At 42.2% G+C, this 26,240-nt stretch overlaps 2 protein-coding genes across 5 annotated transcripts; one reads left to right on the plus strand and one right to left on the minus strand.

Annotated features, from left to right (window-relative positions):
• arhgap18 (Rho GTPase activating protein 18) lies at nt 1-18,908 on the plus strand. 4 transcript variants are annotated; one of them, XM_061241936.1, is made up of 15 exons: nt 2-216; nt 6,150-6,352; nt 7,967-8,205; nt 8,921-8,978; nt 10,373-10,542; nt 11,206-11,371; nt 11,724-11,815; nt 12,013-12,090; nt 12,280-12,439; nt 13,155-13,237; nt 13,481-13,687; nt 13,823-13,966; nt 14,446-14,570; nt 15,504-15,559; nt 16,326-18,908. In XM_061241936.1, the coding sequence occupies exons 1-15, from the start codon at nt 101-103 to the stop codon at nt 16,415-16,417; spliced, it is 1,989 nt and encodes a 662-aa protein (XP_061097920.1). In that variant the 5' UTR covers nt 2-100; the 3' UTR covers nt 16,418-18,908. The 4 variants fall into 4 exon arrangements, with proteins under 4 accessions (XP_061097918.1, XP_061097919.1, XP_061097920.1 ...); XM_061241934.1 differs by lacking the exon at nt 15,504-15,559 and having other exon boundaries at nt 1-216; XM_061241935.1 differs by lacking the exon at nt 15,504-15,559 and having other exon boundaries at nt 1-216; nt 10,376-10,542.
• On the minus strand, nt 18,034-25,010 carry LOC133128426 (enoyl-[acyl-carrier-protein] reductase, mitochondrial). Its single transcript, XM_061241938.1, has 10 exons — nt 24,814-25,010; nt 23,071-23,168; nt 22,596-22,727; nt 22,196-22,339; nt 21,162-21,264; nt 20,793-20,895; nt 20,362-20,435; nt 20,044-20,104; nt 19,845-19,917; nt 18,034-19,642 (listed from the first exon to the last, which is right to left on the minus strand). Exons 1-10 carry the CDS (start codon nt 24,963-24,965, stop codon nt 19,482-19,484), a joined length of 1,101 nt encoding a protein of 366 aa, XP_061097922.1. The 5' UTR covers nt 24,966-25,010; the 3' UTR covers nt 18,034-19,481.
• Between the last annotated feature and the right edge of the window lie 1,230 nt (nt 25,011-26,240).

The following is a 26,240-nucleotide window of genomic DNA, read 5'->3' on the forward strand; positions in this document are numbered from 1 at the left end:
AATGATTATTCATGTTGCTAAGACAGGGAAGAACTCTAGTACGCGGTCCTTTTGGTGATCCGAAGTTCCGACTAACTTCCATAATAATGCGGCGCGCAACATGAGTCGACAGCAGGACGCACAGGGAGTTGTCCTCACCGGGTATATCAGCAACAGCGAAGCCTTACCAACGTCGGCTATACATTCTAACGATAATGCCGAATCCTCAGCTACGAGGTGAGACACTTGCTTTCAAGCATATTGTTACTGCGCCTTTTATTGTGAACTGCATTTGTAGTTTAAAGTGCAAAGGTCCGTGTTCTCTTTTGCTTCCAGTAGAAAACGATGATGGTAGACTACTGACTTATTTACTATTTAGCCTCTGTTTGTTCTGGTTTCATGCATGGGCTACTGGCATTAAACTGAATGGTTGTCGTAGGTTGCAACTTAATAGGAATTTAGTTAAACCAATAATGTTCTGTTATTGCTAGTAATTGCTATTTAACGGTAAACTATGACCGGAACATTATATGTAGTTGGCTACTGATTACATACAATGGCTTCATATACACAGTAGGAAATACAATCATTAAATACATGCAACTGGCCCTTTTCCTAGGATAGGAAAGGGTGTTTCTCTCATCAAAATCTTGAATTGCGAACCAGCTATTAAAATAACGTTTACGTCCACATCGCCTGTTTATTTGAGCACACATCAATTACACTGCATGACCACAAAGTAAGAAAAACGTATCTGGAAGCTCCTTACAAACTTTGTGGCTTCAGAAGGAGCAGGGTTCTGTTTTTGAAATTGGATGCTGATTTGTCCTGCCCACATTTGCCTGCCGCCATCTGTGATATGAAAGGGTGTTTTGCAGGCAGGAGATTCCAGGGTTGAATACAGGTGTCTGCGTTCACCAGGTGTGTCTGGAAGAACTCCCCAGTGGCCAGGCAACGTTGGGCAAATGCTGCCAGGGTTGTTTTGGATATCTGTAAGGGTCTGTAGCTTTATTCATGCATGGTGTGGCCATTGCTCGCTGATTCTCATTTTTGCATACATCCTAAAATTAATATTACTGCAAACCTCAACACAGTGGCCTTCTCACATAGGCTGTGCTTTTTATTTTGAAGGTGAGCTCATCACACATGGAGATATACCTGAGTTGCTGGATTTACACAATATTATTCAGGTGGAAATGTTCCCTACCATCACATTAATGGAATTATGGTCACTTTTAGGATGTGTTTAATTGTGTTGTAAGGATGCTTCCAATTGGAATTTACAGCAGGACTGCTGTATCTGGACTGGTGCATCTGTAGTGGTACCATGCAATTTGATTTGGATTCGATCCTTCGTATACATGTTTGGTTCCTCTTATGCATTGCAGTGATAATTTTAAACCCGGTTAGCTGCAGGTCTTATTTCCCCCTCCCATAAACAGTGATAAGAACTATCTTATCCTTGCTGAAAAAAACTTTCAAGCTAGGTTTTGAAACAGCTGGTAGCTGGTTGACCAGCTCAACCAGCTCCATACTCAACATGGCTTGACCAGCTCAAGCTGTGTTTTGAAACTGCTGGTAGTGGGTATTTCAAACTGGACATAACTGGATTTTATACCAAATGGTAAATGGTTGTCATTTATATAGCGCCTTTATCCAAAGCGCTGTACAATTGATGCTTCTCATTCACCCATTCATACACACACTGATGGCGATTGGCTGCCATGCAAGGTGCCAACCAGCTCGTCAGGAGCATTTGGGGGGTTAGGTGTCTTGCTCAGGGACACTTCGACGCAGCCCGAGCGGGGGATCGAACCGGCAACCCTCCGACTGCCAGACAACTGCTCTTACTGCCTGAGCCATTTAATTCAGAAGATATAGGCTAATCGGAAGATGTTTGGATGTTTCCTTCTATGCTAGGTTTAATTACATTTCTCGATTCATCACAGTGAAAATTTGATACAAGGAAGAAACTTTTATTCCGTCTCCAATCCATACATTGTTTACAGCATGTGTTCAATATCTGTTAGCCAAACTCTGTTATTATCTTTCCCAATCAATATTGTTAGACATCTTTTGTGAACCTCCAAGAGAAAAGTACAGCCCCAGGATCGCTCCAGGGCATCTTGCCTTTCAGCCTGTTTTGCTCCAAGTATTTGCATCATTTTCTGGGAACTGATGTGTAATGAGGTACATACCCTAAGCCTGCTGTAAATAAAACATCATATTGACTCAGACCACGTACCTCACAATGTCTCCGACAGTGTAAACACATGGTGTAAACACCACGGGTCTGCGCTGCACTGGAGTAATATTTGTGAACATAGTATTCTGATTGCTGTGTGTAATTATATTACTTTTCCATTGACAGAACATTTTTTTTAAATGTTACATGATGTATGTATTGGAGATTGCGGCTCCATTGTAAATATTGCTTCAGGGTTTCCCTGGTGTCCCTAGTTTAAAATAAACCTGTTGATGCTCTGTTTGCATAATTTATTTGAGTTAGTATTAAAATCCCCCTTGTTAGCTTACTGGTAAACTGTAGTTGACTGAGGTCTTGGAAAAAACGCACGAGGAAACATGAAAATACTACATTTTGTGTCCCTCGTCACTGTTACAAACCGAGGCTAATCTCTCCTAACCCTTTACTGCGATATCTTGCTGTGTCTGACCTGGTCCTCCCCTTGTGAACGGAGCGGGATCGGGTGACGTTCGCAGGCCCGAGACAACAGAACCCCGTCCCCACGCCTGCCTCGTTCTGCTCAGGAATGACGGTCACGAGGGCCCGCGGGCTCATCATCCATTCCGCCGCGCTATCCGTTACCCTGGCCGAGCGTGCACAGACATGAAACGGCCATTTGCCTTTGACGGCAGCTGGAGCAGATGTTCCAAAATGATCTGAGAACAGAACTCAACATGCAAATACATGCTCTGGTCCCGCTGCTCCTTTTTTTCCTCTCTTCCCGTTCTTTTTGCTCAGACATGGATCTGGAACTCGAAAGTCGTTTCGTAACACCTGCACGTATGCTACCACGCATGGTAATAGTGCAGTATTTCATTTGACTGTTGTGCACGTCAGTGGAAAGTACTGTTCGTAATGTTCTGTACATTTCTGCATGTATTTACTCACAGCCCACCTCACTTTCACAATCCAGTAGCCACTGCATTAGTGGAAATTCAGGCAGTGCAGCATATGTGCTGTATGCCCTGTACTTAATCCCCAGTTGAGGGAAAGTTGAGGGTTTTACAATATTGAAATTGCTTAAAAAAGCATTTTAGTGTGGGAAATACTGGTGTATTCCCTGCCCGCCCACCCCTACCCCCCCGCCTCCCTTAAAAGGCCTCCAGGGAAGGTCAGATACACAGAAGGAAAATGAAACCACTTGGAATCTCACTGCCCAAAATCTGGTGGAGTTGCACGTTTCATTGTGTCTGCATTTGGCACACAATGTTGCCGACCCCACGCTGATCGGGTGCCCCCGAGAGTTTGGTTACTCGTGCCTCATTCGTGTACCACTGGTTCCCGTCACTAAGGGTCTGTATTGCATTTCAGTTCATTTGAATAGGCAAAATTACCTGGCACAATACCGGCCAGAGGTAAGAGCCTGCTTCCCTTTTTGTCTCGGTGAGCCAGCCATCCGTCACTCAGAGAGTCCACAAGATGGCTGACCTTTAATATGTGAATCAAGCCCTTTGTAAAACAACATTTGTATTGTGTAGATTAAAGGCCTACTTGACATTCCCTGTTCTCTGTTCGAGCAATCTTCCAATTTGGTTTTACTTTTAGCAGGCCAGAAATTGGGAATTATGTTAATCTTTCAGTGTGTGGGTTGTGCATTAAAAATAGTTTGTTTACATGTTTCACCTGCTGGTAACTTATTTCAATGGACTGTTTCTCAGTTATAAATTCCCTCAGAAATGTTAATATTATGAACAGAACAAAACACAGTCACTTTGGAGATATGAAGTTGATAGTTTTGAAAGATACTTTTAATTTTATTTGACTACTGCTTACATCCTCTGCAGGTGACACAGAAGAAAGTGACCTATGAGAAAATGTCCGTAGTAGTGAGCTATTGGGTGTGTTCAGTGAAGGTTTTGGCCACTTGTTTAGTGATATGCCCCAGGGGCTGGGATCGGCTGCTGACAGTGGCTCTGGTCAGCTGCCCCGCATAGGGCTGCAAAATTAGCCTGAGCATCATCTAGGGAGGGCCGGTTTGAGTTGTCAAGGTGTTCACCGCCTCACTGCAAAGTCACTCAGGTTGGTCATTCTGTCTTCAACAGCTGTGTAAGTGCAGTGTTTCAGCACAAAGACTGCGCGGTTTAGCCGGTCGACCGTGAATCGATGAGAGAAGGCGGTGTGCTTTGTACATGTCTGTCCAGACGGAGAAGGTCAATAAGATAGGTCTATGAATTAAAAAGTTAGATTTCTGTAGAAACCTCCTCAGTAAGACACATCCATGCTGAAAAAAATAGCTCAAACTAGGTTTTTAAATATCTCGTAGTTGGTTGTTCAGTTAGACCAGCTCCATACTCAACATTGTTTGACCAGCTGAAGCTATGTTTTGAACCAGCTGGTAGCTGGTATTTCAAGCTATTCATAGCTGGATTTTACACGAGGGATTACATCAATCAAATTCAGAGTAGCTTTTAGTTAAATGTTACTGACTATTAGCTGACTAGTTGCATAGTACAGATGATAATGTTATTGTCATGAATTTGATGTTTATTATATAGACAATACGCATTTGTGAATTTGCAAGTGTGTTTACATTCAGGTATTCATATATCTTTCATATATCTCCCATCCATTGTTTGAAATGCCATTTGGATGTAACGCACATGAGTTACGATACGCCCCAAACCTCTAAGCTGAAGAGGTTATTCTTTATCCTGTGCTAAAAATGTCAACTGTTATTGACACCCTCTGCGTTTCCTGTGGCCCGGAGCTAAGGACGGGTTTGTTTTACACTCTCCGCGGTCTTCAGACGATGCTCACTAGGCGCTTTGTTTTATTCCTAGCTTTCATGTTGTGCCTGTGGAGCCAAGAACCCAGACTTTTTCAGTTTGTGTTTAGCGCGGTATATTAGCCGGCACAGCTGCAGGCCTTCGAATGCGCTGAGACGTCTAATTTACAGTCCAGTCTCCCAAAAAGAGCGTCCAGGCATCCTTCTGTTCCCTTCATCCATCGGCTAGTCAGCCAAACGAAACTACGGTATACAACATTTAAGCAAGTTCAGTTTGTGATGTGTCCGGTGTACACTCTTGTTGACCGTGGGATGTTTGCTACGTCGTTGCGGGTGGTCGAATGTGCTCCTAGTATAAGATGTAGGTAGGTTTTTCTTGATCTAGCCTGACTTAGACTGACTGAGTGCCGTTTGAAGTGCGTAAGCAGCAGTAATTTGGTACCGGGGAGTTGCTGAGGTTTCAGGATTTATTTTTGCCTCATTCAGGGGGGGGGGGGGGGAGTTTCCGAAACCCACAGGGGAGGCCCCGACTGACCGCCACGCATTCAGGCTGCACTGTCGCATAAACCTAACGGCTTGCTGCTATGGCACCTTATTTTTAAACCGCACCGTATTTATTTAAAGACAAGCAACTTAACATATTGTTGCCAGTTATCAGCTGGGTGCCACTAACCTTTATGCCTCTGTGTATGTGTGTGTTGACCTAGCCTAAGTAAGAGAGAAGGTGTGTGCTCATTTTCTAAGTAAGACCAAGTAACCACTCTTCTGCTCCATGCCATTGCCTGAAAGGTAATTCTGGATTAGTGATAGCTGCAAATTATGTCCTTGGTGTCACATTGACCAGTAATGCATCACTGTAATTGTTATTTGGATGGCCATGATACTAATAATTAAACTGGGGATCTTGTTGACCTCATTACTGTGGAGCCTCTTCATTCATCATATTGGTGCTAAAGGGTAGACAAGTAAACATCAATATTGCCAGAGCCTCTACAGTCTTTACTGGATTGTAATCACAGTGGACTTCATAATCATAATAATATTTAATCACAGAAAGAAAATGTGCTTCCTTTCCAGAAGGGTGTTAAAGGAAGGAATAACACAGTAAATCAATTTTGAACGAAGCGTCGTTTCCAATCCCCGCTTAATGAAGCTGCTTCAACAGAATCCTGTTTGATATCTCACCTCTCCTCCTCGCAGTCGCAGAACCGGACATTACATCGTCCACAGCCGACCCAAAAATGCCTCGGCGAAGCCCCCCTATGACCGCTGCAACTCCCAGGACTCCCTGGACGAGCTGTCGATGGACGACTACTGGACGGAGGTGGAGAACATCCACCAGAGCGGGGGGCAGGGCCCTGACACGGAGCCGCAGGAGGAGGTTCAGCTGAAGGTCGCTGACGGTATGGACCTGTGAGATGTTCTGGAGCCCAGTAGATGTGGAGGGGTGCCCTTGATATGTTTCAGCCAGCTATGTGCTTAGAGGTCTACTAGATGTACTGTAGTAGGGCCTACTAGTTATTCTGATGTCTACTGTGACGTACATATACTGCAATTTCTAATTTCTATTAATTCCTTCCTAAATAAGACAAAAATAATACCGCTGAGCTTGACTCATTCAGGATTTGTCTGTGGGGTAAGAAAATTGTAATGGTAATTCTCTACTTCAGAGAAAAAAATAAGATTTTAATCTCATTACAACACTAAACGCTTGTTAAGAAATACTTTTTTTACAGTGAGCCTACTGAAGATATTTTAATCTCATGGATATACTGGGATTTACCAGGTTTACGTGTGCATAGTGGATGTACTGGTATCTACTGGACTTGGGCATTCCCCTTGGTAAAGGAAATGGTGATGGCATGGACTCTGCCTGAGTCCTGGAATAAATAGCAGGCATAATGCTTGCTGGACAATAGTTTGAGTTTATTATCAAAAGGCAATGCACATTGTGGTTTGATGAATCTAATTTTCATCCTATGTTGTTAATGTTAAAAGACAATAGCCATTCCTTAATGTGTGCTCTACGCTCAGGAAACTCTATAAATAGCCTATAAATAGCCTTACAGATGTGAATAAACACATTGTTATAGTTCAAGCTCCCTATGTCGGAACTCTCCCTCATCCTGAACTAATATACACAAGCTTCTTTTCTAACCAACTAATGTAAACTCACCGTGTAAACGGAACACGGGGAAGTGGCCGCTTCCCCCAGAAGTTAACTTCCGTTCAATGGTAGTTTTTCTCCTGAGGAATGTGGTTTATGATTATGGTTGCTTATTGACGTTATCAGACACTAAAACACTTTGATCGATGTGAATTGGACCAATAATTATAGAGAAAATGCCAAATAACTGCACAAGGCCCCTGTGTTTGGAAGACCATGTTAGCTCACGATGGTCTGTACACTGCCGTATAAGTCTCTTGTTAGCAACAGTTTCCTCACCACAATGTCACAGTGGAGCACTATTACCCTGTCACAGTATGCTGAAATGGATCACGTATGTGAATTGCACCAAATCTTTATGAAAACGGAATTCTACTTCACACACACACATAAACCAAAGCTTCGTCATGAAACTGCACTGTTCAGAACATGGTGAGCTAATTAAGACCAGGTTTTTCTGTCTGTCTTTGACGTTTGTTTCTCATCTTGTCTGTGTCTGTGGCGCCCCACATCTGTATTGTTTGGGGCCCCCCTGTGTGCACTGCAAAAAGCAAAAATAAGTCCATCTTAACAAATATTTTAGTCTTGCATTTAAACATAAAATCTTATTTCAAGTACTGTTTTGACAAAACGATTGCTAATGAGGTGAAACTGCTGACTCATTTCAAGATTTGCCAATGGGGTAAGACAATTACTTGACCAGCAAAAAGTAACCTAAAACAAACTAATGTTTTGAAGTTGAGAGAAGAAAAGTCTCAAGACTAAAACTCATTATCACAGACTTTTTTTTTGCTCTGTGTGCTTCTGTCCGTCCGTCCGTCCGTCTGTAATGTCCCCTGTCTGTCCTCAGAGGGCGAGCAGGAAGAGGCCTGGCTGATGGAGGCCGGGTTGGCCACCCTGTTTGACCCTGAGTCAGCGGCGGACCCTGAGGACAGTGTGGTGTTCCTGTCCACCCTCACGCGCACGCAGGCGGCCGCCGTGGAGAGGCGGGTGGAGACGGTGCACCAGACCCTGAGGAAGAAGAACAAGCAGCACCACGTGCCTGACGTCAGGGACATCTTCAAGCCTCCGGGCAGACAGGGGGCCGAGGTGGGCACTCACCCAACCTTCTCACCGTACATTTACTACCATGGGAGTAGTAGTTCATATTATGAACCCCTTTCAGTCCCAAGAGTGCCATATGGGTTAGGGTTTTTAGGACCTTTCTGTCCAATGAAAATATCTGCTATACTAATGTTTTGAGCCCCTAATAGATTAAAACCCCACTGAGTTCTCCCAACTTTCTCAAACAAAACCAAAGCCCCTTGGGATTTGGGTTGAGCCACTTGATATTGGGCTTGGGACTGTAAAGGTTAATAGTTAGAGATTCAGGTTTCCTTTTAATGGACAGTTACATGGAAGGTAATGTTTACCAAAAGTTAGGCACATTTTAGCTATGCTGAATTTTTCACTGAGGTATACACTGGATGAACTTGCTAACTCACGTTTCATGTTTTATAAAGGCACCTTTAAGGCAAGTATGTTATAAAATCTCTGTTGTCATCATCTCTGGGCAGTTTTCTTTTTTCAAACTTAATTATCATTTAGGACTGAAAACACAATAACCTACACCATCCATTGGATTCTTCAGCTACATTAAAAAGATAATAAAATACCATACAATACTTTGGTATCAACTTTGTCTAAGTTATGCATTTCTTGTGAAAAGCCTTCACTTTGATAAAACTGTGATATGATTTTTGTTATTAATAAGGTATGTGCTGGGAAACTGAAGAAAATGAATTTCCACCATTTTGTTTTTCAGCTTGAAACTGTGCCTGACCAGGGAAGTGAAAATGGGAAAGGGGATGTTGCCTCAGCTGGTACGTGTAACAGATCTGTGCTTGCTCTAAACCTGTAGGGGTTCACCAGCTCAAAAGTCTGTCCTGAGAACCGCGCTCGATTAACCACTGTCCGACTCCAGCCTCAGCTTGTTTATCTTTGTTGCCCAACAGAGACTCTGTTGTCTTCTGTCAGTGATTCATCACATCAGATGGCTCACAATCACTGTTGTCTTTTTGGACTACTCGTTTGAAGGGACATCTTAGCCGTACTGGAAAATCAAAAACAGGCTGTGACTTGCTGGCTTATATTGTTGTTTATCTTTGTTGCCACTGTGAGTTTCTTAAACCAGTTCATGAACTCCTTTAAAAGTCGCCTTAGACGCCTTAAATGTATGCTACTGTTATGGTTTATTTTATGTTGTTTCTTTAAAACATGGAGGGCTTAAACAAATCCATCCATCACAATATTTGCTTGTTACTGGGTTCCTGGTCTTCCTTTAAAAGCAGGAGAATTTTGAGCATTTCTGAGTCTGATAAGGTGTTAGAGAGAGAAGTTGCGAACTTCTCTATCCATCTGAAAACGTGCTTCGCTCGTGCACAGGAAGTAGTTCTGCTGACCTTTACATGGTGACCGCCAAGAATCCCTCTTCCCTTTGTCCATTCAGGGGCTCTGTGTTGGTCGTAAAAGGGTAAGCCCGGTCAGCCGGTACCGTGACCACTGTGCACAGAGTCTGATTCATGGCCTTGTGTGTCAGCCATCAGTGTCCCCATGGTGAAAACACGGTGTAATCCCACAGTGCACTGAAAAAAACCTCCCAAAAAATAAGTCAGTCTTAACAATGAACTTAGTCTTATGTTTAGACTTAAAATCTTATTTCCATTACTTATTTGCTAAATGAGACAAAAACTGCTAATGAGGTGAGAAGATTTGCTAATAGGGTGAGAGAATTTCACTTGTCAAGCAAACCGTAACCTAAAACAAGCTAATATTTTCTGCTTGAGCGAAAAATGTTTTCACTTAGGTCTTATTACAAGCCTAATCTCCCCCGGTAGACTACCTCACTGCTTGAGTTGCTAATGGCCTCTGCATAGTAGCAACCAGATTGATCTGACTGGCTCTGAATGTACCACCCAATGGACTACTGTAATGCCAACTCCAAAAAAAATCCCCAGTCAACTTTTTGTAAACCAGTAGGGGGATTTTAATCCTGTTGCCCAGGTTACATTCCCAGAAAACCGGTTCTTTGTTTGGCCACCTACTGTAATCACCGTCCCTTTATGTGGTCAGCTACACAATCCCACTGTGTTGTGCAGTGATTCCTCAACAGACCTGAATGAGAGTTCTCACTTGCCCTACCTTGTTAAATAATGGCAAAACGGAACAAATGTACAAAATGGACTTTCATCTTTCATGTGCATTTTCTCTCTCTTAGCAGGTCAGGAGGGTAACGTCTGTAAGAACGGGGAGAGTCCTGCAGAGCAGGGAGTGTCTGAACTCGAGACACCCCTCAACCTTGAAGTGTCCTTTTCAGAGCAGGCCCTCAGCTACAGGGAGGGGTCAAAGGGCAGAGAGGCCCAGGGCGATACGGACGACAAGCTGCCGGTGAGAGCCATTAAACATTAACGCGGGCACAGATTTGCAGGGCCTGTCATTAAGTGCAAAGTTTACCCTTGACGTAAGAGGCAGCTGCTAAACAGGAAGTAAAATAATGTGCAACGATTGGCTGCTGTGCTGCACTTTAGTGTAAAGGAATGCAATATTTTTTTTTGCCCTTTGGCAAGTGAAGCAATGGCTTCAATTTATCACCTAAGTACACATTATTGAAGTAATTCAGCTGTCATCGCATTTCCATTGAATGTGACACATAAACGGTTTAAGAAGCTGGTCTTAAATAAAGTAATAATAAAGTAATAAAGTAAAAGTTGGTATTGTAATAAAGTGATTTGCACTTTATTGTACATCGCTCCGGATAAGAGCGTCTGCTAAATTACTATAATGTAATGTAATGTAATGGTCTGAACCAATAATGTTTATGTTACTTGGTAAAGGCAAATCTGCTGTTTTGTATTATTGTTTGAAAATGATTGATTAAGTAGAAAAATAGAGAACAAAAATGTCCTTGTTAGAAATACCCCTTCAGCGATTTAGTTTTTTTTTGTGAAATCTGGTTGTTATATGCAGAATTACAGGCTTAATATAAATATTTACACCCTTGATCATCATTTTTACTTATCTTCATTAGCCCTTGCTTCTCTTATTTCACAGAACTTCAAACCACTTCGAGACAAAACTGGAATGACCAAAGTGGGGGACCTGTCTCCCCAGGACATGAAGAAGGTCCGGCGCTTGGTTCTTATCGAAATGACGGCACTCTTTGACACATTGGGGATCGACCTCAAGACTCACAAGGCAGTCAAACTCAAAGTTAAAGGTGAGGTGGGGAGTTACAGTACACACTGCAAAAATGGCTGTCTTAACAAGTGATTTTAGTCTTGTGATAAGGCTAAAGCTCTTATTTTTTTATCTCAAGTAGAAAATATTAGCTTGTTTTAGGTTACTGTTTGCTTGACAAGTGAAATCTTCTCACCCCATTGGCACATGAAATGATAGATTCTCACCCCACCCACTTTTCTCATTTAGCAAAAAAGTTATAAAAATAAGATTAAGTCTAAATATAAGACTAATTTTTTGCAGTACGTATTTTACATAAGTAAGCTAGCAAGGCTTGATGTTTAACCACAAAATGTCAGGTGAAACTCATGACATGGTCTGTGTTCTGGTAGAATTTGGCCTGTTTGGAGTTCCTCTGCCCAATCTGTTAGAGCAGGACCAGAGGAGAATGCCAGGGACCAAAGTACCACTAATACTACAAAGGGTGAGAACCAAAACATTGTGTAAAGTAATATGCATTTGTTAATATTCAATAATAAAATGAGCCTGTGTTGTTTTTGCGATTTTTTGTTTACATATTAACTGTGGTTGTTTGGAGGAAGTGGTAAAACAATGTGGACAGATGCATATATGGAAGTGAGAATTTGGTGAACATGATGGGGTGTGATTTGCTATCCACAGCTGATTTCCCACATAGAGGAAGAAGGCCTGGACACAGAGGGCCTCCTACGGATACCCGGATCGGCCACAAGAGTGAAAGTCAGTTTGTATTTCAAACCTAGAGAGAAGTCATTTCGGTTCACTTCTCACTGTCTCCTCTGTTGTTGATGGTTCACAAGATGGTTCGCAAGATGGCTGCATGTTGAACCATGGCTTGTTCTTAAATACGGTAGTGAAGGTTGGGCAGTGGGAGTGAATGACCTCTCTGCTGGTGTGTACGTGTGCCAGGCCGTATGCCAGGAGCTGGAGGTGAAGTTCTACGAGGGCACCTTTCCCTGGGAGAGCCTGAAGCAGCACGATGCTGCTAGCCTGCTCAAGCTGTTTATCAGAGAGCTGCCACTCCCGCTTCTGACTGTGGAATACCTCAACGCCTTTATAGCTGTGCTCAGTGAGTTTCTGTGCACACATACACACACGCACGTGCGCACACATGCACACACCCCTCACCTGGGTCAAATACGTAAACGTTTTGGATTCCAATCCTTTTTTACATTTTACTGAGCTGGTCTGGTGGACTGGAACCTATGAAATGCTCTCAAAAAGTGCAAATGCTGCCTTCTGGTGTTCTTGGTTGGCTCAATTGAACCAGACAAGATCACAGAAAAGATTGAGCACAGAAAAGTATTTGAATCCAAAACTGACATATCTGACCCAGGTCTGACACTCACACACACAGTGTAAATCCCCTGAACGTACCCTAAACACAATATCCCACATGTGCCTTCATACACACCAAAACACTCTCATACATGCACACCTTAAAGAAGCTCAATACACCCTTACCTTACACATACACATATTTTAAACACTCCTTCAGCACACACACACAAACACTCATTCTTACCCGATGGACTTTGACAACAAATGCTAATCTTAGGCTTTGTTGAGTGTTTTCTTATCTGAAAATCAGTTTCTCTTTCTCATTTGCTCTGTCATTTCTCTCTCTCTCTCTCTCTCTCTCTCTCTCTCTCTCTCACACTCACACACACACACACACACACACACAAACATTTCATAGTTTATGAATAATTTGCATCTTGACTGCAGTGTGACACACGTTCAGTACAGTAATTGTTATCGACCTTTCTCTTTGCGATGGACAGAGCTACCCAACAAGAAACAGCAGCTACAGGCACTGAACCTGCTCGTCCTGCTGCTGCCAGAGTCCAGCCGTGACACGCTCAAGGTAGCCCTGATGTCATAAATCAAGTTTACACAGGGACACATCAGTCCATGCAAACGGAGGACGCTACTCCTCTATAAAATCCATCACGGTGGTTGAACACTGTACAAGAAAGTATGTAGGAAGCTGTTCCCTTATCCATATAATTCATTATGACTCAGTGGTTAAACACCACACCACAAGACCCGTTAGTCATCGCCGAAGTTGTGTGTAAAGAGGCCTTTGGTGCCATTTGTCGTGTTCCAGGCTCTGATGGAGTTCTTCCGGAGGGTGATTGACCACAAGGAACAGAACAAGATGACTCTGAATAACGTCGCTGTGGTGATGGCTCCCAACATATTCATGTTCAAGGGTTTCCGTAGCAAGATTAGCGAACAGCAGGAGTTTGTCATGGCGGCGGGGACGGCTAACATCGTCCGCCTACTCATCCGATACCAGAACCTTCTCTGGACGGTATGCCAAGAGACCGTTCCTTGACCAACCTCAACCTTATTTCGTTGTTGAAACCACAAACAATTTCAGCAACTCTTATTCTGATTGTTTGGTTTCTGTGCCACCTTCCTCGAAGTCTGTCTTGTGTGCTTTCAGATCCCTAAATTTATCATGAACCAAGTGAGGAAACAGAACATGGAGAACCAGAAGAAGAGCCGTGACCGGGCGGTGAAGAAGCTTCTGAAGAAGATGGCTTATGACCGTGAGAAGTCTGAGAAACACGAGAAGAATGTGGCCGAGGTGAGAGCTGACCACAGCTGCCAAGTGCGCTATTCCACCCTGCTGCCGGGCAACACAACACTAAACGGCACATGGAAATGAATCCCCAGTTTTAATAAATAAATGACTCAAATCACACAGCATGCTTTTTTTACATGGTTGTTTTTGAATGACTTGATGGTCCCCCTGTGACATCTAGTGGGCATAGGCGGCATTGCAGTTTTCCTGTTTTATTGTTTGAAAAATTATATAATCGAGGCGTATGAAGGAATTACATAATAGACATATTCTAATTGCGATTTGCAAACAAGGATTATATTGCCGAGGGATCGGAAAAACCGCCAGCAAATCCTCTCTCATCCCGGAGGATGAAATGAAAGTGGAGTGTAATTCCTGTGTGTGAAAGGTGTTTGCTTTGTGCTGCACTGTGACGGCGCAGTGGAGGCTGAACTGACGCGACGGTTGCTCTGTTCATTCCACGCGCGTGCGGTCTCCTGTAGGCGGACGCCACGCAGGGGTTCATCAGAGTGCAGGCCCCGCAGTTCTCCAAGGTCTCCATGGCAATCCAGCTGACGGCGGAGCTGCAGGCTGCTGATATCCTCGCCCGCTTTCTCAGTCAGGAGAGGTGAGAGCCCGAGATGGCGATAATGACCTCTCGCTGCTGCGACACGAGGACCGCCGCGTCAGCAAACCTCCACCTTTCCATGTGGTTGCACTAACCCGAGAAACCCAGCAGGGGGCAGCCTGTTCAAGCCCTGGTGTACATTACATTACATTAATGGCATTTGGCAGACGCTCTTATCCAGAACGACATACAGTTGATTAGACTAAGCAGGAGACAGTCCTTCCCTGGAGCAATGCAGGGTTAAGGGCCTTGCTCAAGGGCTGTGTGGATCTTATTTGTATTAGACCAGGGATGGAACCACTGACCTTGCGGGTCCCCGTCATGTACCTTAACCACTACACTACAGGCTGCCCGTGTAGCCACGATAAGATCCGCACAACTGTTGGGACCTTAACCCCACATTTCTCCTGATGGGAATGCCCCCTGCTTAGTCTAATCAACTGTTAGTCACATTGGATAAAAAGAGTTCTCTAGGTAACATATTTTTATGATATTATTACTCCCATAGCAGGTATGTTAGTTATACTAGGGGTCGGTAAGCCTGGTCCTGGAGGGCTGCAGGGCGTGCTGTTTTTTGTTTTCACCTTAAAATCAGTGACTGATTCAGACCAAAGAAAGTAGGGTGAGTTAAATGTGAGTGAGTTAAATGTGCAACCAACTGCTTTTATTGATCAATTAAGTGCTAGGTCACAAGGAAAGCCAGCATACTCCACACTAATAATGTCTCGTAATAACATTAGTAGTTAATTTAATATCTCTCTTAATAGCAGCCCGGCTCGAGATTTGATTTGGTTATATTTTGTAAAAGAGCTGCATGTGACCACTGGTTTTTCCCTTCCAGGCCATGAATACAATGGGTTATTAGTGTCCATCTGTGCTGTGAGATTTAGCGGAGAGTGTCCGTTGACGGGACTGTTGTGCTATCTCCCGCAGTGGCCTTTCTGTGAAGAGGGAGGAACTGAGCCTATATGAAATGGGAGGCAACATCAGTGAGTACCACTGACACCAGCTTCCTGCGTATTCCCGCTGTTCCGTACCGTTGAAATCGGGAATGAGCGCACTTCAGTCTCTCTCCCACACGGAGGGTCATGACGGGGTCTCGGTAAAGGTGGTTGAGTGTGGAAATTGTTAATCAGGCAACATGGTTCCTGGTTATTGCAGCTGGTTGCATCTTTGTTTCAAACTAAAAAATCTGGGCCGCATTTTACAATAAGGGTACATGAATTGCCATTAACTGCTGTAATTGTTCACACAAATGTATTATTATAAATATATTGTGCAAATATATTATTTAAGTATGAAATCAACTTAGTTGATTTGCTAACTACTATAAATGAATTCATATAAATGAATTTTTATATGTATTGTGTGTTGTTTCACAAATCTATTAACCTATGCTATGCTATGCTTATGCTATTATCAGCAATGTGATTGATTTGGCTGCAAATATAGCTCATCTGATCAAAGGTGTAGTTTGTAGGTAGAAATGAGAAAATTAAGCTTTGTTAAGCCAATTAGGCAGAGCTGCCATTATATCACAGTGACTCGCTGAATTGAACCAATCCCTGTGTTTCGCTGTGGAGGGAGAAATGCATTTATTGGTTCAGACAAGTCATCGATTGACATCTCTGTCACTCCACACATTATGATATTTTATGTTCATAAAACCTCACTCCACCGCTAGTTGTTGTTAGCATGGCTCACAGAGGACTTGGAGAGTTGCTAATTACTTCTTTTGTGTTTCCTCTGAAACAGAGGAGCGATGTTTGGACGAGGAAACGTACATGAAAGACCTGCTGGAGGTCAACCCCAGTGCGGAGTGGGTCATAAAGTCAGTCCAGCATTAGAACCTGCCTCGCCTCCACATCGACCGACCTTCTTCAGAGAGAAAAGGGGAAACGCAGGCGTAGGCTTTTAGACGCCGCACCTCGACAAACGCTTCGCAGAGAAGCAGGGCTGACCTCTGATCCTAATTATCACGACGGCGGAGTCGCTATCTTCGTGCCTTGGGGGAAAAATAAGTGAGCTGTGCTCAGTAAGGGCCTACGCTGGGCTGATTAAACCGTGACTGACTCGTGGGCCTACGAGCCTTCCATTTAAAAGCGCGTCAGGGCGCAAGCTGCTCGTCCTCATTAAGCTCTTATTGTGTGATTCTCCTGAAGGGAAGACCCGCTCTTCACATCGTCCGACCGCTTCTGTTAACCACTCTCCGACGTCTTCACTCCGCGCAGGACTTCAAACGCGGTCTCGTAGTTATGGAGGAGGAGAGATTAATGTTCCAGGTATGAATGTGGACATGGCTCCTCTCTGTGGTAGGGATATACACTCACTGAGCACTTCATTAGGGTGATCTAATCAGCCAATCGTGTGGCAGCAGTGCAATGCAGAAAATCCTGCAGATACAGGTCAGGAGCTTCAGTTAATGCTCACATCAACCATCAGAATGGGGAAAAAATGTGAGCGTGGAATGATTGTTGGTGCCAGACAGGGTGGTTTGAGTATCTGAATATATAACACTGCAAACCTCTAAGCGAATAGGTTACAGCAGCAGAAGACTTAAATCTTAAAAATAAGTCTAAAGTCTAAATACCTAATAAAATGCTCACTGAGTGTATAATCTATTGATGGGATTTACGTTTAAAAGTCTCCAAGAGCTCTTCTCTTTTTTTTTTATTATCAATTACTTAACAATTGTTTGTGTTTGGAATGGTAAGTGTTTGGAAATGAGTCGGCAGTTAAGTATTTGCATAATACTAAGAACACTCCAAGTTCAACTTAGCAGTTGTGACCAATGTTGATGAATTGCTGCAGGAGGAAAGAAATATTAACAAATCTGGCCCCCGTATGCTTGAGGTCTCACCCACAGCCGCCACTAAAAGAATATAATCGGATAACTCATGATGGTGAAATAGCATATTGAAGTCTGGCAAAAATATTGGCAGAATAGTTTTAAAATAATTACATTTTAGGATATGATCTCCTGCATAACCTGTCAAGGGGAGTTCAGTGGACCTCAAGTCAATACCACCAAGCAACCTTCAAAAAGTCTCTTTCCCCCACATAGAAGCAGACTAGATGCTTGTAAGGCAGTTCAGTTGTGATTGGATCTGTAGAATGGAGGGCTGGAATGAGAGAAGAAAGCATGCCCTCTAGTGGTACTTTGTAGTACAGCTGTGACATCACTAAAACAGGAAATGCCTGTATTGAGTAAACCTGTAGATCTGTACAGTAAGCACTGACTAAGCAATTTAGGAAATATACAGCACTTAAAATGTTTTAGGCTGTAGCACTCACAAATCTAATACACTAATAAACCTTATTCGAAGTTGAGGATTTTTTCTATTTAGTTATTTTTCTATTTACCCATTTAAAAGCAGTGAACATCCACATCCACCCTCATCCTGTTTTTATTGTTCTATTTTGTCAAGATGCATACAAAAGTACGACACAGTATGGCACTTAAATCTTTCATATTGGTTTATTCCATAACATTTCTCTATAAATAATACAGAAGTTATCAATTTTCCATTTTTAACTTGATTAAAGGTATAAGAACATTTCCTAAAGTGTCCTCACAATACATTAACACTACTGCTTATTGTATTGTGATAACTTCCACTGCCCTTGAAACATTAATATTCTCTGCCAAATGACTTTCAACATTTAATGAGCTTATATGCAAATGCATTGCTAATATGCTCTCAGTACATGTGTGTAAGGGTTCTGTGGGGTTTGGGAGCACTTAAGTATTTTAATAGTGATACAGTTTTTCCATGTTGATTTTCAGCTGGCATTTAAAATATATATATAAAAATAAGGGAAAATAAACAAAACAAAAAAAAAACATTCCGGTAGTCATGGTCCCCCGATATGTTGCGGTTTGTCCTTTCATTTACACATAGAGACTGCCAAGAGTGTGTGTGTATGTGTGTGTTGGGGTGGTGGTGGGGGAGGGGGGATGAGCTAGCATTTACTGCAGTGTCAATCTTAAATCGACCTTTTTTGAATGGTAAAGTTTTAAACATGGATCTCCAGCAAATCCTAGCAAATCCCTTCCTAAGCTGGGATATTTTGAGGAATATGCATGTTTAAAAAAATAAATAAAGTGTGACCGAATGCGTACGATTATTTATGACGTACTTGAAAATTAAACGGAAAATGTATAATTGGGTTCTGCTCATTTCATAGATTGTCCGAAAAAGGATTAAGATGATAACTTGACTTGCCTTCATTTTGTGCTTTGTACTGTGAATATCTTTGTGTACTGCACTGTACGTGTTCCTAATGCTTAAGAAATGACCACTAACCATTTTTGTAAATAAACCTATGCTTAAAGTATGCTGGCCTTGGGAGTGAGATGGATTTTATTACAAGTGTGTAAGTTCTGAAATGAATGTGTCAATTGTTGAGGGTCAGTTATTTGTGTATAGAACGGTAGAGTTGAGGATTATATCTATGGACTGAATGACTAGTGAAAGTTGTCTACATCTTGTATAATAACATCAAATATATATAAATGAACATGGCATTTGAGCATTCTCTGAGGACATATGCAAGATGGTAAACAAGTTGCATACCAGTTGTTTACCATAACACGTAGGTTGCTTTCTTTGTACCTCTGTTTTTACTCCTTTTTTGCCACTAAAATAAAGGCTTTTTACAGTAATTATGCCACATCATCTATAGTGGCTTAGACCCATGTCGACATGGAAGTGTTAGCATTCGTAACATTCGTCTTTTTTTAGTTGAGTTCGCACCCTTTTCCAAAGAGCACCTGGAATCGACCCGAAAGCTAACACATATCTTTCCTTGAGCGCTCTCGGGTTCAATCCTTTATACAAGTTGTGTACTCGATAGTAGGCAAGTAAGCCGCTTCGGTCATAGCCTGTGTTTGTATCCGCGTGCGTCGCTCTACATGAGCAGTATGTGTTTCCTCTGATGAGAGCTCACGGTGGCCTCCAGGGCCTGTCTGTAGAGGCTGAAGGGAACCTGGACACACTGAGAGGCAGAGAGCTGCCCGGAGCTCACCAGACCAGAGAGGGTGCTCACCATGGACTGCAGCCGGGGCAGATCTGAGTGCGACACACACAAGCCTACTGTAGAAATGCAGGGGAACTCGCAACAAGAACATCCATGGGAATCTGAGTTCATTCAACTGAGTTTATATTCAGCGTAACACACAGTCGAATTTAATTGATTTCATGAATAGCTCGCAAACAGCCTTGGCTGAGTTACAAAGACGAACGAGCTGATTTTACGAGTATTCTCCTTTACCTTCTCTGTTGTTTCTTTTCCATTGTGTCATCCAGAACCCTCGCAAGGTTATGTTTTTAAATATGAGGAATTTCTGTTCAGAAACACAACAAGGAATCATACATCTGAGTTTCATACATCTAAACAAGAAAATGTATAAATGTATAACTCGGTACAGTGTTTAAAGGCAGTTTGTGTTGTAAAGAGGTGCCTCACTCACGGCTGGAAGTGGAAGTGGTTTCTTTGCCATCCCACCGTATGTCACTAGCGTGGCCCCGTTACTGTACGGAGAAATACACATCCCGTCTGTTCTTGCACACAATCTTTAGAGGGCCGACCTTGATATTCTGTTTAGTAATCAAGATTGTTATCAACAACATAAAGATTGTGAAGCTCAAAGACAAATGTGTTTGAGAGTCAGCACTTAGATACTAGGTTACTGTATGTGCAGTACAATAGTCCAGGAATAGAACTGAATAACAAAACACCCTCTCTCAGAAGAGTCTAAAGAGTCTGAAGAGGCCTCCTCAAAACTTACTCAAGGTGGGAGAGGAGAAGTCCGCCACTTTGTCCCCCAACACAATTCAGGCCCAGTTTCGGTTTCGGGACATCCTGAAACACAATTTATCATCTCTTCGGTACTATGTAGCTACATCATGGAATAGTACAATTCCAATCCAGTATAATAGAACACTGTGTACTCTGAATACAATGTATAGGCAACTACATTCATATGATCATAAAGACTAATTCAGAGGCTTGTTAAAACCAATTCAGGGGCCTAAGGAAAACCCGGACCCTATCCAAATCTGGAACAACAATTGTTCCAGGTTTTACATTGTGCATTTGGCTAACTCAGTAATTCTGCTTTGTGGAAAAGGCCCTGTGTCTTGTGTGTAGAAGCTGGTCCTTTTTGTGATTTGATTAACACTCTCTCGCTGCTTCCTCTTACATAGCATGTCCTCTCACCTTAAACATCGTCTCCATCTCCGAGCTCTGCAGACCCTCCTCTGTCACTATGTAATCCGCTCCCATAGACTTAAGCTCTTCTACCAAGTTCCACCTGTTGGGTCTGAAGCCATGAGCATTTATTAAGTATTTGCATTCGTGCTGTGCATAAGCAATGCTGATTAAATATTGTGATGAGCATAATGCATACCCTGGTATAAAATCCAGCTATGACCATCTTTAAATATTAACTACCAGCTAGTGGTCAAACCATGTTGAGCATAGAGCTGGTCTAACTGGTCAGCCAGCTACCAGCTGTTTCAAAACCTAGCTTGAGTTGTGTTTTCAGCAGGGCGTGAACATGACGGAGACTGTGTGAGTGCCCTGTACCTGTCTCTGATGACATTGATGGTCTTCACCCCCATGGTTGCGGCAATCTGAATGACAGCTTGGCCCACTGCGCTGTTAGCCCCATTTTGAATTACAGTGTCCCCTATGAGCAAAATTAATACATCAAAGTCAGATTCCTGTATTCTGCACCCGTTTTGAATAGCAGTGCCCCCTGTTGGCAAAAAATAATGAATAGTCCAGTTCCTGTATTGTGCATCAATTTTGAATAACTGTGTCCCCGATAGGCAGAATTAATGAATCCTCCGATTCCTGTTCTGTACTTTCGGTTGTTAAAGCACATTACTTGTCGGTGTACGATTTTGCTGCCATTTTCTACCCTAAACAATGTAAACGCAGTGCAGTAAGCCATTAGTGTGACATTTCGTATGAAGTTTATTGTGTAGCCCTCCATGTTTGTACACAAGGCAGGATGAGGGTGTGGTATATTGTGCTTATTGCAGCTCTTTAACTGTAACACATTGAACAGCAATGTGCACTGAATCCAGACAGCTGATGCAGTGCACTAAATTGGACTACAGCACTAATGTCGGCAAATCAGGTTTTCAATCTCCTGCTAGGACGCAGCATGCATTGTACATTTAAGACCTGATTTACTAAGACCTTCAGCATGTGCTAAGCTTTTCAGCACAAGAAAAACCAATAACATGATCAATGATTGGTCGTGATATGTGTTTTGCATCAATCAAAGTCATGTCTTAGTAAGTCAGGCCCTTAATGAATTGGTACAGTAATATGCACAGCATTTTAGTATTTGAGACTTATTCAGATGTAAAATCGTATATTGTTACTTTTTTGGTAAATAAGACCGAAAGATTGCCAATGGGGTCAGACAGTATACTTAAAACTTAAAACAAGGTCATATTTTCTACTTTAGAGAAAAAAAATTAGATTTGTGCCACTCTTAAAGCAGCACTGAGAATATACGTAATAACTGCTCAAGTACCAACTGTGAATGAGTATATCATTTGAAATTGAATTGGATTGACTGGTTTTGTGGAGGAACGACGGCACACCCGGGCATAGGGGCACAAAGTCGTGCAGCATCCTGTAGGCGGTGCAGGGATTCACTCCGATGGTGGCGGCTCCGAGCAGGGAGATGTCCTTAGGCACCCTGATGAGCTCATCCGCGTCACACACCGCCTCCGTCCTCCATGTTCCTGCCGCAAAGTAGCTTAAGTCACTTAGTCTAAAAAAGTTGTTTACAAACGAATCCTTCCAAGCCACTTTGTGACTGGCTTAGCTAATGCTGTCAATTATGCTGTTGTGGCTTTTTTTTAGTGCCATTTTTTCCAAAGTAAAACATCTGAAACTGGCGAGAGCCTCACGTTACATTAGTTTTGAATTGAACCAAGAATGCTTCTTGTGAACAAAATGGCTTCCAGCGAGTGTTCAAAGCCAGATGGGCTTCCTTACCGAAACCTGCATCCACAGGGATCACCCAGTCCCCAAGGCTCAATGAGGTGGTTCCACTGCCAACTTCAACCACCTCACTGACTCCTTCATTTCCTCCTATAGCGGGGAATGGTGGGAGAATCGGATAGGTCCCTGCAGATTGACAAACAAAGGCCCATTATTCCACCTGGCTTTTATTTTATTTTGGAACAATGCTGACTATGCTCTTCCACAAATTTAAGCTTGACAGTTTTCCAGGAAATGGATGGATACAGGATACACATATGTCATTGCAGGCTATGGCAGAATTAACAAAATCACTTTTTTTGGAAGATGACTAATCTGTTTGTGGTAAATGTGTTTTTTTAAGAAAACATAATTCACTGAAAATCCACAAAGCCGAATTCATCCTTAATGGGGGTGGGAAATAAAATGGGTTAATGACCACCTGACCTCTGACCTCCCTGAGTCAAGACTTCCCAAAGGGGTACTGTACCTTGAACCATATTGATGTCAGCTGGGTTCACCGGTGCCGCAAGCATCTTCAGTCTGACAGAGTGTGGGCCTACAGCGGGTAAGGGCAGTTCCTCCATCCTCGAAGGGAGATACATTTTTATTCTCCAATAGGCTCACATCTTAACTATTGCTTTTGACATATGGAAAATCTTAATTTCATGACCTCAAGGACCTGGTATTGAACATCCTGATAGAAATAGCTCAAATTCCTAGGGTTTGTGTTTCAAGGCATTTCTTCACAGCAATATTGAATATCCAGATGAAAATGTGCTCAAAAGTAGCACAACACGACCACTGGAGATGAGGCAACAGCCCCCACTAGTGGCCAGGCAGGAAATAAATCAGGCATACAAGATTTGTATGTTTTCTGATGATTATTTTAAAAGAAGTACATTTGTTCCTATTCCCATAACTTTGTGAAATACGCTGCCTGGTTTCCTTTGGAATCTAGCCACTGTAATCAAAATGAGTAACAGTAGATTGGGAACATTTAAATATTGTAATATAATCTAACCTGTATAGCATTATTATGATTTTAAGTTTCTGCTCATTCTCTCAGGAATTATTCCAGTGAACATGGAATATTCCTTGTTTGTCTCCCTGTCGAGACTAAATACCTTTCACGGATATATCCAGCACAGTAGGAAGGCAATTATGTACAGTATTATATAAAAAAATCTAAATTGCTCTATACCATTCCTTTCTGTAGAAAATTAATTGAATGTGCTATTGTAAAAAGAAACTAACTATGAGAAACTAAATGAGAAACTAAAATGAGAAAGTAATGATAATTTTATTGCTTTTTTATTTAAATAGAATTGCCACCATTGAGTCCAAATACCTCAAACTAGGTTTTATTTAGCACGTTTAGCTTTTTTGTTTTTGTGTGTGATGATTTCTGTGCTATATGATGGATGCAGATTGAAATGTACTGAATACTACAGTGAATTATGTAGTGTGAAAGTAAACACAAATCCATCATGTGAGATATTATTCATACTGTGCATACCAACCCTTGTGAGTAACTGCCATTACAAAAAAATGTAATTCACAGGACATTTACTTATTACATTCAGAGGTGGAAAATCCAGGAACAGGAAGTAAAATAGGAAACACTTTACAATATGGTTACAGGAATTAGCATCAACCAATGTAATTGTTAACTAACTACCGAGAAGTTTATCTGTACAGCACTATTTAAGCATTTGTACATCAATAATCCATGTTAATCCATGTCCGTGTTAACTACATTAGTTAATGCCAGCTCATATTGGAATGAAAAAAGATCAATGTATTTGTTAAGGGTTTATCAATTATCAAGTATATCCTATGGTTTGCTAATGTATAAATATGAATTTACCTAATACATTAGTTAGTTGTTAACAAATACATTAGCTAATGAAAAGTTAAGTTCATGCTTAATTAATGTATTTGCACATCAATGAATTCACAACTACTATTAAATAATTATATTAGTTAATGCCAATTCATATAACCTTATTAAAAAGTGTGACCAGTATTTTGTTCCAGTCACCTGGACTAGCTAATTCCTCAGCTTGGAGATAGTACTAATTAGCCACATAAATCGAGTTCATGGGTGGGAGAAACACATGGCAGGATTTTACTTTCTGACTTTCCACCACTGCTTCCATTGCAAGTACTCCCGGAACAATGATTTGAAGTTACCTTTAGAAACAAGACTGCGAGAAAGGGTTCTTATTACCTGACCACATCAGCGTGTGCCCCATGCTGTCTGTACACCAGAGCTGTACAGGAGTGTGCCAGTCTCTGAGCTCCAGCTGAGCAGGGTCCCCTTCCCCTGGAACCCAGGACTTGAGCCCGAACCTGGGTCACACTGTTAAACGCTCTCCTCATGACTGCTCTGCGCTCAAATGAATCTCTTCATCTCTCCGCTCTGCGAAATACGGCCTCACTTCCCCAAACCTGTCCCCCCTTGCGACACCTCAGGATTCTGGGAGGGATTTGTCAACACAGGACAGAATGTACTTTCCTTTGTTTCATCGCTGTATCTCCTTCTAATGACCACATTCTCTTTTTGTTTGACCATCTCTTGAGTTCAAAGTAGGGAGGTTTACTTGCATAAGACTCTCCTTTTTGTTTTCCCGCAGGTTAGGGATAGACTTTGTACTAGGTTAGGAACAGTCTAGCTAGCCTTTTGTGTGTCTGGACCATCCTGCAAACTTACTCATGGTATTATGATTATTTTACATTACATTAATGGCATTTGAATTTGGTTTGGTGGCATTCGTTTCAGGTTGCGGTCCATTTTGTTCAGCCGTGATATGACGGAGAAAGGCCGGGCCTTGGCACAATACATGGCCTGGAATGTAGTATCGACGTAATGGACCAGACAAGTTGTCAAGGTCGGCAATGGCAATGTTCTGGGAATCTCCAAGAATTAGTGACCTGCTTCCTGATCCCTGTGAGTCTGCAGAAATCTCCCGCAGATCAACACTCTGCACCAGAGGCAGAAGTGAAGTTTAACATACTGGTTACAAAAACAGCCGCTGGTGAGAAATGATGATGTGAAAAGACAGTTGTTATATAGAGCCTTTCTCATACCCAAAGTGTTTTACAGTGATGAGGGGGAAACTTGCCTCAACCACCGCCAATGTGTAGCACCAACCTGGGTGATGCAACGACAGCCATTTTTTGCCAGAATCAGCTGAGTGGAGATGGAGAGATCTTTTTTTTTGTCATTTAAATCAATGGTGTTTTTCTAGTGTCTGCGAGAAACATGAATCGATTGAGACCATTAATACATATTATTGTCTGACCAGTCACTCAAACATGAATGCGTGCTGAACACAGAAACGTTTCTCTATGTTTTTCATAGAGCTTCTGCTGCCGTTAGCACGTGTTTCTCCCTCTTAAAGGCTCTGACCTTGAGCAAAAAGGCTAGTTTCATATTGACTGAAAACCGGTGTTGCAGAACCGTACTTTTGAGAAATGTCACTTGTGCAGATAAATGGCAACCCTTGAAATAAACCACAATGACATTTTATTACACAACATTGTGGGATATTACATCTTCTGGGTTTGCGGTTTATCGGCGCTTAATTCTTTCATTTTTAAGTATCAAATAAGAATGAAGTATTGCAAATAATGTATTAAGTTGATGTCATTTCT

The sequence above is a fragment of the Conger conger genome, chromosome 5 (assembly GCF_963514075.1).
Source record: "Conger conger chromosome 5, fConCon1.1, whole genome shotgun sequence".
NCBI lineage: Eukaryota > Metazoa > Chordata > Actinopteri > Anguilliformes > Congridae > Conger > Conger conger.